The sequence below is a fragment of the Alligator sinensis genome, unplaced genomic scaffold, assembly GCF_000455745.1.
Source record: "Alligator sinensis unplaced genomic scaffold, ASM45574v1 scaffold123_2, whole genome shotgun sequence".
In the NCBI taxonomy this organism is placed as follows: domain Eukaryota; kingdom Metazoa; phylum Chordata; order Crocodylia; family Alligatoridae; genus Alligator; species Alligator sinensis.
The window spans coordinates 2498507-2510685 of NW_005841917.1; the positions used below are offsets into that span (position 1 = coordinate 2498507).

Consider the following 12179-nt stretch of genomic DNA (forward strand, 5'->3'; position numbering starts at 1 on the left):
TTCCTGCTTATGCAGGGGGTCAGACTCGATGATCTATTGAGGTCCCTTCCGACCCTAACATCTATGAATCTATGGATGTCCTCTCCTCTTCTCCACAACCGCTTCTGAGATCTTAGGAACCAGACAGCTTGGGAGTGGTATTGGGGTGGTGCCCCAGGTTTATCTTCACTGCCCCAGTTCTGGGCTTGATCACGCAGAATAAGACAAAGTGGAAAAGGCTTATTTTTCAGTTGCAGCTTTAAGGGTGGCATTGGTTCTTCTGTCCATTCTTACTAGAATTTGAAAAAAAACAAAACTCAGGTTGATGGAATTAAAGGCAGGTTAACATTTCGATATTTATCCAGTGCAAAAAGATCATTAATCCACAAAACCATAGCAGTCTTTTTCATAACCAAATTCTGTTATCACGATTTTACCAAAGATATTTCCTTCAAGAAAGGACAGTCCTGGTGTAAAATCCTTTATAGGATGTTGGCTCGCTGCAATCTTGAAGGGGGAGATGTTTATAGTCCCCTAATAATCTCCCCTAAATAAGCACAGTACTTCCCCATCACCAAATAAGGACATGACTCTAATTCACACACAATGCCTAAAACTTCCTTTACAAAATCCAGCACCTCAGGGCATGTGTAGATGAAACGGGGGCCCTAAATTGAAGCAGTGGGTTTTTAAAAACATGGCTTCAATATAGGGCTGATTTAAACCCCTGTGTCATGCACACACCCCACTGACTTACCTGCCTCTCTGGCAGGGAGGAGAGGGCAGGTTGCTGGGGGGCAGAGTGGTCCCTGGGCTGCAGGGAGGGACTGATGCTTCCCTCTGCAGCAACTGCCCCCCCCCCCCCCGGTAGCACCCACCCGCAGGCACCCATCTTGGGCGTTCCTGGGGGGCACTACAGCTGTGGAGGGAAGCGCTGGGCCCCCGCACAGGTCAAGGAGGCAGGCAGGCTCCAGGGGTGGGGGGGAAAAAAAAAGATCAGACTGGCTGCTTTTCTTGGGCAGAGCCTGCTCCTCGGCTGCTGTCAGGCTGCCTGCAGGGATTTCTGCAGAGCCGTGGAACTGCATGGAGCCTGGTGCTTCCCTCCACGGCTGTAGGAGCAGCAAACTAAAACTACTCGAAGGACTTTTACTTTGCTGCACCCCAAGTCATTTAAGGCACATTACACCACCAGATTTCCTACAGTGGCTGGAATTAGTACACGATACACCGCTGAGGTGTGCAAACACAGACACCGCTAAAGCAGTGCAAAAGCATTTAGCCTGCTTGAAAGGTTCGTACACGCACGCCTCTCTTTTCGTCTACACACGGCCTCAGACTGCAGACTGAACCTCAGGTGGCTAAAACTCAGTTTGAAAGACTATAGTTTTTCCTCAAGGCATGATTCTACTGCCATGATGGAACACTTCATGTCCATCAGCATGTCATTGGCCTGATCCTAGCAACTGTTCTTCACTTGAAGTCAGTAGGATAAGTTGCATCACATTTAGCAAGTTGAAGGTGTAGTTCCAGGAGACTTATTCAAGGATGTATGAAATGATATCTCTCCAAGAGCAAAGCCTTTTGAATATCTATACACGTGATGGACCTCTGCTGTGACACATGCTAATTAGCACGCATCGGAGCTGACTTAATTAATTGGCACGCTTTAGCAGTTTCCACATCAGGTGTATTCAATGTCCCCACATTTCAAAATGGTGATGGGGGCACTTTAACTAAAACTCATCGAAAAAGCTTTAAAGTGCCCCCGCTGCCATTTTGAAGTATAAGATGCTGAATACATATGATGCTGCTGTAGTTAGTGGAGCAGCCGTCAGAACCGCTCTAATTAAAGCTCCCACCCTCCCGCAGAGCACGTGTATAGATGCCTTTTTTTCCCCTGCTGTCATTTACATAGCAGATAGAAGCAGTATTTCCTTGTACACCTGTGATATAGAGTTGCTGCTGAAAGGCTTGCCTTTAATTTCAGCAGGTAATCCATGTGAGATGTATAGAAAGGACATGTTGCTTCAGTTTGCATCCCAGCCATGCTCCACCTGCTGGCCAGTGCAGTGTTCTACTTCTGACTCCCTTTGGCCTGGTTGATGTTTTCTGGTTCTGCTTCATCTTCCCTTTTAGTAGACCTTTCTTTTGGTGGGGATCCTGTGTCAGGATCTACTATTACTTTTTGCATACCATGCAGAACTTTTTGTTGTGGTATACTGTTTAGTTTTCATTGTAGAGTATGGCAATTTAGATGTGGTTACTTCTTATGGAATTAACAAACAATAGGAAATAATCTCTTTTCTTTGTTTGGTTTTTGGCTCATTCTTTAGAAGATTGTTTTGATGCAGAACAAAAGGAAGTTTTGAGGAAAAAACCTACTTTTTATTAATTTCTTCTATGTTTATATATCTAGGTGTAGAATTATATTAATTTTCTATGTTATGACTCATATGCTGACCTAAAGTCCATGTATTTATATGCTAAATATTTATAAAGAGAAATATCCCTTTTTGTAAAACAGCTATGTAAGTAGTCATTGACATGCATTTAAATAGCTTGTTGTAGTACTGAGTATTATTTGCTAATTTAAAATTGTGCTATGCCATATTGTACAGGCCATTTTCTATATCCAGAACAAAAATATTGACCCTATTCTTGAGTAACTAACATTCTTATAACACTTGTCTGATAAATTCCTGCTGGAAAGTTGCATGGTTTAACTAGTTCTTTTGGTGATGTTGTGACTTTGTTAGTACAAAATGTAATAATCTTTAACATTTTGCATCTGGAGAGAGATACTAACAGTAAGGTTTATTTGTTCCTCTTTTTCAGATGCTCTCTAAATCAATTGAACAGCTAAAGCAGCCTGGCAGTCAACTAGAAGAAGCTGAAGAGGAGCTTCATGGAGATCCTGTAATGCAGGAAGAAGGAGCTCCCTCTAGTGGTAACAGCATTAGGGATGACAGCAGCAGTATTTGTGTGGATGACAGAATAGGACAGCAGGTGGGGGCTGTGAAAGTGAAAGAAGAACCACTGGACAGTGATGACGATATTCAAACCCAGCAAATGGAATCTGGGGAGCAAGCTGCTTTTATGCAACAGGTAATAGGCAAAGATTTAGCTCCAGGATTTGTAATTAAGGTTATTATCTGAATGTCATATATACATTTTTAGGCCTTGATAAGAAATTTTCTTTCAGTTCACAGATCTAGCTAATCTCATTTTATCATTCGAAGAATCAAAGGTGGATGTGTTTTTATGCACACTTAAAACATAGTCAAACTCATACTAAGGCCACTGATTAAAAAAATACCTGTTGCACTCAATTATGCTATCTGAATCTTTGCATAATAAATAGGATTTGTATTAGCCCTGAACTGTATTACATCAGTTAGTTGTAGTGAAATGAAACTCGTTATATTAACTAGTTTGCTGAGATCAGTGATTGTTGGAATCAGTTTCCAGATCTGATCAATGAAACGTTCACTCGGTCTTTCTGTTTCTGAATTCTTCTGACATGTCACGACTTTTGCTTTCACAATTCTGTATATAATGTATCATACTGTAGTCTTGAACACTGTTAAGAGTAGGGTATTTTTCCCCATTAGACAGGTACTGGCTACAATACCAGTAGTCCTAGGTTTGTGTACAAAGTATGATTTAGAAGATAATAGAAATATAAGGTGGATGTAAAGATGCAAGGCAAGGCATGGAATTATTTAAAAATCGTTTCCCTTTTGCACTGCTAAGTTTATTTTTCTTTTTGTCTTATTTGATGATACTATTGACAAAGAGGTCCTCAAATGAAGCAGATGCAAATATCGGCACGGAATGATAGCCAGCATTATGTTCCAAACAGATACTTGGGTATATCTGAAAATGCAGGGGACAAAAAACCCCAGAACTATCATTATTATCTGATATCCAATCTCATGTTTATTTTTTTAAATAAAGATTAATCTTACAAAATTATATAATTTTTATCACTAGGGTTTCATTGTCATTCTGAATAATGACTAACTGTGTAAGATGCCAACCTGGCAAAAGGAAAATCAAATTACTACAGAGTATTTTATAAGTTGCTAAAAAAATAAATGCATTTGTACAGTGCGTACCTTCAGAAAGACGGTGCACTTTGTTGCTGTAAAATCAGAGTAGCTCTGAATGCAAAAGAAGGCACTGTTTATTTAAGTCAATACTTTGTCAGGTCCCTGCTGTTCTCCTGCAGAAAAGTGATTCTGTACGGGTGAAACAGGAAATGCCTTATGGAAACAGGAAGCCCAAGTGATTCATGTACAGAGGAATGTAAAGGGGGGTGGGGAGTTTGGGGTGGATAGTGTTCTACTCTCTGTTTTTAAAGGGCAGTCTATGAATTGATTTATTGTCAAAGAAAATAACAAAGCGAGTAGGGAAATTGTTAAGGAAGCTTTCCAGTGAAACATTTCCTTCATATTCCCTTCTGATATGTTTACCTTGTTTTATAGGTTTACTTTTGTTAAACTAGTTAAAGATTCATTGTATTAAGACCCCTTTAATATGGATAATCCAAAACTGACCTGGAATCCTTGTCAGTTTTTTTTTTTCTATTAAAAATATTTATATTTCTAAAGCTAAGGTATTTTGAGGTACAGTATCCTGTTTCAAAAGAGATAGCTGTTTTGCCAAATGTAGAAGTTGTTCTAATATATATTATTAGCATGTCATGTTTACATTTTGCTTTAATATTATCAGTCTCTTATAAAATGTTGCAACTTCTAAAGATACATTATCCTTTTTCTTAAAACATCTCCAAATAATTCAAATAACTAAATAGCTGCTAAAACAAGAAAAGGCCTCCTGAAACCTTGCCATCAGCTTTGATAACAGAAATGTGTTTTGCATAATATATTAAGAATAGAAATAAATCTCTCTCCCTCTTACACAGAAAGAGGAGATAAAGTAGCATGTACATTCAAAAATATGAAACAGAAAAATATGAAACAGATAAAGGTAAAAATGTGTATTTTTCCATCATATGTTTCATTGCTTGAAAAGCCTAATTTTAGTGTTGCCAAAAAGGGATAGTGCATCTTTTAAAATACATTTTATTTGGGGAAGAACTTGTAGTTGAGCAGACTTTTGTACAAGATCAAAGACACAAGTAACGACACACCATAGGAGATATTTTTATAATATTGTTCAGGAGAAAGTTACCCCAGTACAGCCAGTGGACTTTAATTATATTCAAATTTGATAGCCTCTGAATTTAATCAAGAAACTACCTGGAACCAGTGAAAAGGAAAACTGGGTTTAAACCACCATATTTCTAGTTGATAATTGTCTCTTAAATCTACTGTATTTATTATAATTTACACCCATGAAGGTGATCTCCTGTTTTCTGATGTAAATATATTCTGTTTGTATGTTCCCTTTTTTGCCTTCTGATATAAGTCTATTCCTTTCTCAAATAAAGTTTTTTTTTAAAAGATCCCCTTTCAGATATTTGACTTTGTGTAGAGTTAATAATTTAGTTGGTGCTTTCTCTTTTGTATAACCAAATGTGCTTGCTACGCATTGTTGAAATAATTAAAGCTTTTAGGGGCAAGGTTTTTTATTGCACTATTTTTAGAATGATTACACAAAGTCTATTTTTGGTCTCTTGTTTGATCCTATTTCAGCCATTGAAAACTGTAAAACAAATGGAAATAATAACTATGCATGCTCATTTTCCCATCATGGCATTTGTTTTGAATGCACGATCATAAATGATACCATCCTGGACAGATAAAGTACAGGTAAATCCCAATTTTCTAACTCCTAATTATCCCAAATTTGGCCACGTTGAAAAAAATTTCCTTCTCGTTTCCAATATTTATGATTTCATGAACGTTTCACAAGGCTCTTGAGACTTTTGTAAAACTGGGGTTAACCTATAAATGCATTCTGGGAACTTTACAGACTTGAAGCCTGTTAGAGGTTTGCATCTCACCTACCCTTCACCCCACCCCCAAACTCCAACTTCAGAAGAGCACTTAAGTATTTGCTTAAACATATGCTTAAATGCTTAATGAACAGCTATGCTTGCCTGAACTTTAGTTCAGATTTTCATTTCAGTGTTTCGGATTTACTAGTACAGGTAGAAGTGAAGGGAAAGTTGAAAATAATTCTTAGCTGCATTATCTGTCAGCTCTAACTCTTCCTTCAAATTGAATGTCAGCTGTTTCACTTCCACTACTGCTTACACTAAAATGGATAGGTATGAGTTTTCATAAACACAGCATAATTAGTTTAAATTTTCTAACCATTTATTTGACTGATATGGATGATATACTAAAAATAACCACTAACTAAAAAATAGAGCTAAAAGTCTTACCTTGCAATAGTTAACAGTTTAACTTGCATTATCAATACTGTTGTAACTTACTACCATATAGAACAGCATCTATTTATAATCTGGAGTCTGTAAGTAAGTAGTTGATATATACTTTTTAAAAATCTGAAGCCTTTTGTTTAAATGATCACAAAAGTAGTCAAATAACAGCTTTAAGTATTTTTAAGAGTTTGATTTTTCCTCTTTTGAAGATTTAGTTAAGAGTTTTTATTTGCCAGGTATCCAGACTAGATGTAGAGAAACACAAAATTGTATTCTAATTAAAAATACATCTTATTTTTTTCCTGAAGATAATGAGTAATAAGGCCTTCTTGGTAATAAGGCCTGTTTCACCCTGCTGTCAAAAAAAGTCTGCATAGGGATTAATTGGGGAGCAATTCCTTCTAAATTAGAAAAAAAATGCTTGATAAAACTTATGTACTCTGAGGAAAAGTACACTAAGAAACACGTGGTGCTAAAATATAGTTTTTATAAGTTTAGTATTTGTTCATCTTTTGGCATAAAAATATAGTATTAAAGTCTGAATCTCAGTAGCCAGGAAGCAGTGCTGACACTCATCTTTATCATTCAATAAGTCATTCACGCACCTTCATCATTCACCTCCTCCTCATCATATCCCCTAAGATTTACTCCATGGCAATTAATCCAGCCATACCCTGTTTTTATCTTCACTGGCTTTCTGAGGTAAATATTTTGTAAGAGTTATTCCCAAACACTGAGCCAAAAATATAAATATTTTTCTTTCTTCGCAAAATTTGCAGCAAGAATTAAATCAGCAGAATTAATTTAGTAAATGTTTTCTGTCTTCATACCTGCCTGTCCCATTTAGAGCCACTCAAGGGGGAACTTGTTTGCTTTCCATTTATTTGTTTAGTTTCTGACTTCCTTATACAATTCCCATCAACTGGGTGGTAGCGCTGTTTAACTACCTCATTTTTCTTGATGAAGGATCCTCCTGTAGATAACTATGCACAAAATTCTTCCTAAGTCAGATCATCATCATAGGTAAAATTATCTTCTGAATTAATGTCTAGTCTCATTGACCATCAGTGTATTTGATGAGTCTGCCACGGGGTCTTTCATCTTCGAACTGTCTCTTAGCCTGACTTAATTTTTCTGTTGCCTTTTATTTAAAGTCTCTCAAACCTAAGTGCATGGCCAAGATACTTGCCTGTTTTCTTCCAGTATTTCTTGAGTGTTCCTGTCTGTGCTGCTCTATCACAATAAGTGTAGGCACACATTTACTTTTAGGGTAGAGACAGATATTCAAAAGGCCTGAGCCTAAATTGATTCAATCTTTGCGTGTTAGTCTAATCAGTTTGTAACTGCACAGACATCCCAGAAATGCAGGCACAACTCTGCAGTGGCTCGGGCTAGAAGCTGGGGGGGGAGGAAGTGGGGGAGAAGCCCTCCCTTGCCTTCCACAGAGCTGAGCTGAGGGGGCCATGGTCAGGCCCCAGCAGGACACTCTGATTAGGGAGGTACCCCGCCACCTTCTGACCAGCCCAGCAGGGAATTGATAACACAGTGTTTATCACCCCTAACTCAGTGTTTATCAGCCCATTAAGAAAACAACAGAGGGACATTACCAGCTACCAGTTGATTCTGCCTTTGTCCTGTCTGTGACAGTATGGACTGTAGCCAGCATGTGGTCTGCTAGCCAATGCTGAGAGGTGTCTGTGTAAGGCAGAGGAGATGGGGAATCACTGCTTAGCAACGAGTGTTGGGGGGGAGCAGAGAAACCAGGCAGATGCCTGCAGTCTCTGCCGAGCTCCAGCCAGGGAGCAGAGGGAAGGGGCCAGCTCTGCTGTGGAGCAGAGAGCCCCGCCCAGCCCAGAGAGCATGCCGGGATGCTGAGGGATGTCTGGTTTAATTTAAACCAGCAAGGGTTTGGGACAGACATTGCACAAACCGGTTTGAGCCAAATCAGTTAAGTCTGATACTACATTCAACCAGGTTGATCTCAAACCGGTTTCAGCCATTTTCCAACTGGTTTATGTGCACTGAACATCTGTTCCGTTACAGGTTTAAACCAATTTCTGATCACTTAAACCGGATGGTGTGTAATGCCTGTCCCTAGTCTTAGTCCTGCTTTCTTACTTCAGTATTTGGCTGCCGCCGCTTTTTTCTGTGCTAGAATGCAAAATTGAATGGTTTCATTTTTAAGGAACGCTAATCCATAAAATACATTGTATAGATAGGGCTCTGCAAAGGGCATTTTGCTGTCTATAAGCCAGAAGTGTAGAAGGCCCACTAAAGAAGAGGGTCCCCTAATAATGGGCCCTGTATAGATGTATAAGATTAGCCTTCTTAAGAGAGTGAGGGTAAAGAGTTGAGAGTTCACCTATAGGCTCAAGCTCAAACTAGAGTAAGTAGGAGCATCAGTTAATACAATGTGAGAAGAAGCAGTTAACACCAGTACCATGGGTAGACCTACAGTTTTGAAATTGGGGGTGCACAGTTAATCAAAGCAAAACACAACACAGTTTTCTCCAGGTAAAAAGAAACTAGAAACTTTACTAACATGCTAGGGGCTTTGGACTGTACTACTGAGTTTACATTCAGAGCGAAAACAAATGCAACTTCATTGAAAATGGATTAATTTTCTGTATCATGTATGAAAACGGAACCAGCTAGGCAAGAAATACTCAAAAGATGCTGTTTCTTTAATCCTATAATCATTAGATTAAATGTATGTCTTTTTAGTGTCATAAAACACAAACAAACCTTTAGCATCTTAACAGTGCATCCAATTCTTCACTGAAAGGTATTTCCACACCTGGGTTAATTTTTTTAGCTAGAGTTAAAAACAGTCTGCAGAGCTGTTATATAAGAGCTATTTGACCAGGAAAGCAGAAAGCAAAAGGGAAAGCAGAATTGCAGAAGAAAGGATAGTTTATCAGTGGATCATCAGCACCATTAAAAAAGGAGGGAGGGTTGTTACCACCTCTGGAATGAAGAGTTTAGAAGGAATCAAGTAGACTATAAAGAGCTATGAAGTCAAGTGACTCCCTCAATGCTTTCTGCATAGAAATGCTGCTGCCCTTCTCAGGCAGTTGGTTTTAAAGTTTGTGTGGAGAAGAAATCAAAGGGTGGGAGGGAAGGGGAGAGGGTGCAAGTACACCAATGCACCCCACTTTGATCTGCTCCTGACCACTACCATTTTTAATGTTCTGATTGGGCTTCAGTATTAACACATTGAGACTCAAAGGGAACTATCCTCAACTCTATAGAGTTCAAATGTTCATATATTCCATAAAAACTGTGAATAAAATATTCCATAAAAACTTGTCACAGATGATCTAAGAGGGATAAGAAAATAATCTTTCCAGTCAAGTAAATTGTTTGGAGTATAGAAGCACTACTGGATACCAGGCACTACCACTTGTCTTCATCCTGTGAATGTGTGTTATTTGGATCTACTCATCATCACTTACATATCATTAGCAGCAAGCAAAGTACCTCTTTCTCCCTAGTCCACATTTGCTTTTAAAGCCTTCTAAGCTGTTGGCACAGGACCATTATTTGGCTTTAGGGATTGGTTTGGAGATTTAGCAGTGGAGTTCATTTTCAGAACAAGAAAGGTAGCAATCTACCAGAAATGTTTAACTACATTCTAAAGAAATCATCTGGCCACCAGAACCGTATTGATGCAACATTCCTATGCATACTGGCTCAACTGGGTTTCCTTTCCTTCAAGGCAAGAGCCAGACTGAGCTATGCAGGAAGTGAGGATGAAGCCAGAAAGAATCAGGGGCCAATTCAACCTCTGATGCTGCTCTAACAATCATCGTTATGCATCCAGAAATTGTTAGAATGCAAGATATTCCAGCCATGCCACCTTCCACTCTAAGAGCTGAAGGAATGGGTGTGGTGTGATCCAGGCCTGGGTGGGACATGGCTTGCTACTTTCCTTCTTAAGAGAGATCCCCATGTGATTATTTAAGATGGCTTTCCATCTTTGCTCTGAGGATATGATTCTCTGTGTCAAGCTTCCTGGCTTTGCTTTTTAAAAATGGTGTGACCCTCTAATACTTGTGGATCTCTTCTATATATCTAGGCAGGGGGATAAAATAGAACTGATATAAAAAAATAATTTGTCAGAAGAATGTTTACAGCTATTAGGTCCCTTTTCTCAGTTGGCATTTTAAGTCTTTTCTGAAAAAAAGTATCTTACTGAAAAAATCTGTTCATTTAAACTATATTTATTTGTTTTCTCTTTTTCCTCCTGGAACTGATCAATTGCCATGAATCAATGGTAATCAAGAACTTTAAAAGCTTTTATCTAAGTATATTTCACAGTTGCACTGAATGAAAGGTCAGTGTCAGATAGACAAACACTGTGATGTTTTCGTCATAGCTGTGCCAGCCCTGTTCTCTCCTGCCTGCTTTGAAGAATCCCGGTGTTGCTTTTTATACATCTATCAATCTTGATGTCTCTTTCATGCTTAGTTTCCTTTTTTAATCATTTGAGAAATCAAACCAGACAGTAATCTTTTCCAAAACTACCTCATGCAAAGGAGAATATAACAGGATTCTCTGTGGTGATACTGGGCACACTCTGGGCAACTAGGCTCTGGTTTCTGGTGGTGCACACTGCTGCCATGTACACCCTGCCCCTTTTTATAGTGGCAGTTTTTTTGACACTGGGCTCTTCCAGTGTCAAAAATCCCAAACAAACCACTATGCTGCTAATGAGCAGTGTGGTGCACAGGTGCATGTGCACAGAGTGCGGTTTGTGGCACCTCAAGTGGCTTTGCGGCTCTGCAAACCACATGTGCACACTCATGGGTATGTGCCCTATAGGTCTAAAACCACAGGGTATTTTGGTGCCCCAGTGGAGCAGAGAGGCTTCCTGTTAATTTTGCACCTGTTTCCGCAGCACAGGAGTTTATGAATGTTACCAAAATCCTGCAACAATACCAGTAGCAGAGTGACCAATACGGGGATCTAGAGGGAACAGAGACTTAGGGTGTCTTGTCTGTGCCTCCCCAGTGGAGGTTTTTTGGAGCTTGAAGGACTTTTCCAACAACTCGGACTACAAAGATCACCGCTTTGCTACCAGCAGCCAGCTGGTCTGGATATTGCACATCTTGTATTTCTCACAATGCCAATTGCAATTTACACCTGTTCATGGAAGTGTGTGTTACACATCTGACAGCAAAGCTGAGCCCACAATACTTTCCCTCTTAATTCTTGTTCAGTTTCCTGGAGTTTCACTACTTGCGCTCTATGACTGCCAGCCACTTGTTCGTTTAGTGCCATCATTTGACATGTGTTGTGGGCATGCTTTGTATGGCTTCGTAGAATTAACCGTCTCCTAGTAGGCTTTTCTCTTCAGCTTTGCTCCTCATAGTCTCCAACGCTTTCCTCAGTGAAAGCTTGAGGCATCTGCTGTTCCTTGCCTTTTGTACTTGCTTCCTAAAAGAATACAGTACTGTAAGTTTTTTTTTTAAGTACAATTTGCTCTTGAAAAGGGTGACAAGCTTAAAAGTTTGCAAGCTGGAGTTCTTTATTCAAGCATTGGTAGAATGAGCTGTGCACAGAGGCTCTGCCCTGACCAAAAGGTACCATGGATGAGATTGCTAGTTATTCCCTCTTCAGTCCATTTTCCTAGGCCTGCCTGCAGCTACTGAACATGGCAGTGAAGTGAAACATGAACATTAATTGCTGTTGAGTTCTTTATTTATCTGTTATGAACCAGGCCAAGTCTGACAACTGTTTTCACAGAGGCCAGCAAACAGCACCTGGCAAGACCATCTTTTGGTTAGCATAGGGCAGGCTGGACAGTTTCTAAATGGCCTGGGGTTGCATGCCTCATCAGCCT

General features: G+C 39.4%; 1 protein-coding gene across 2 annotated transcripts in view; it reads left to right on the forward strand.

Annotated features, from left to right (window-relative positions):
- HDAC9 (histone deacetylase 9) overlaps nucleotides 1-5441 on the forward strand; it is a 511347-nt gene extending 505906 nt beyond the window's left edge. For both annotated transcript variants that reach the window (XM_006018926.3, XM_025198228.1), the window contains one exon: nucleotides 2815-5441. In XM_006018926.3, the coding sequence (XP_006018988.1) occupies nucleotides 2815-3135 (321 nt within the window). In that variant the 3' untranslated portion in view covers nucleotides 3136-5441. The remainder of the gene's footprint in view (nucleotides 1-2814) is intronic.
- Nucleotides 5442-12179: the final 6738 nt, after the last annotated feature.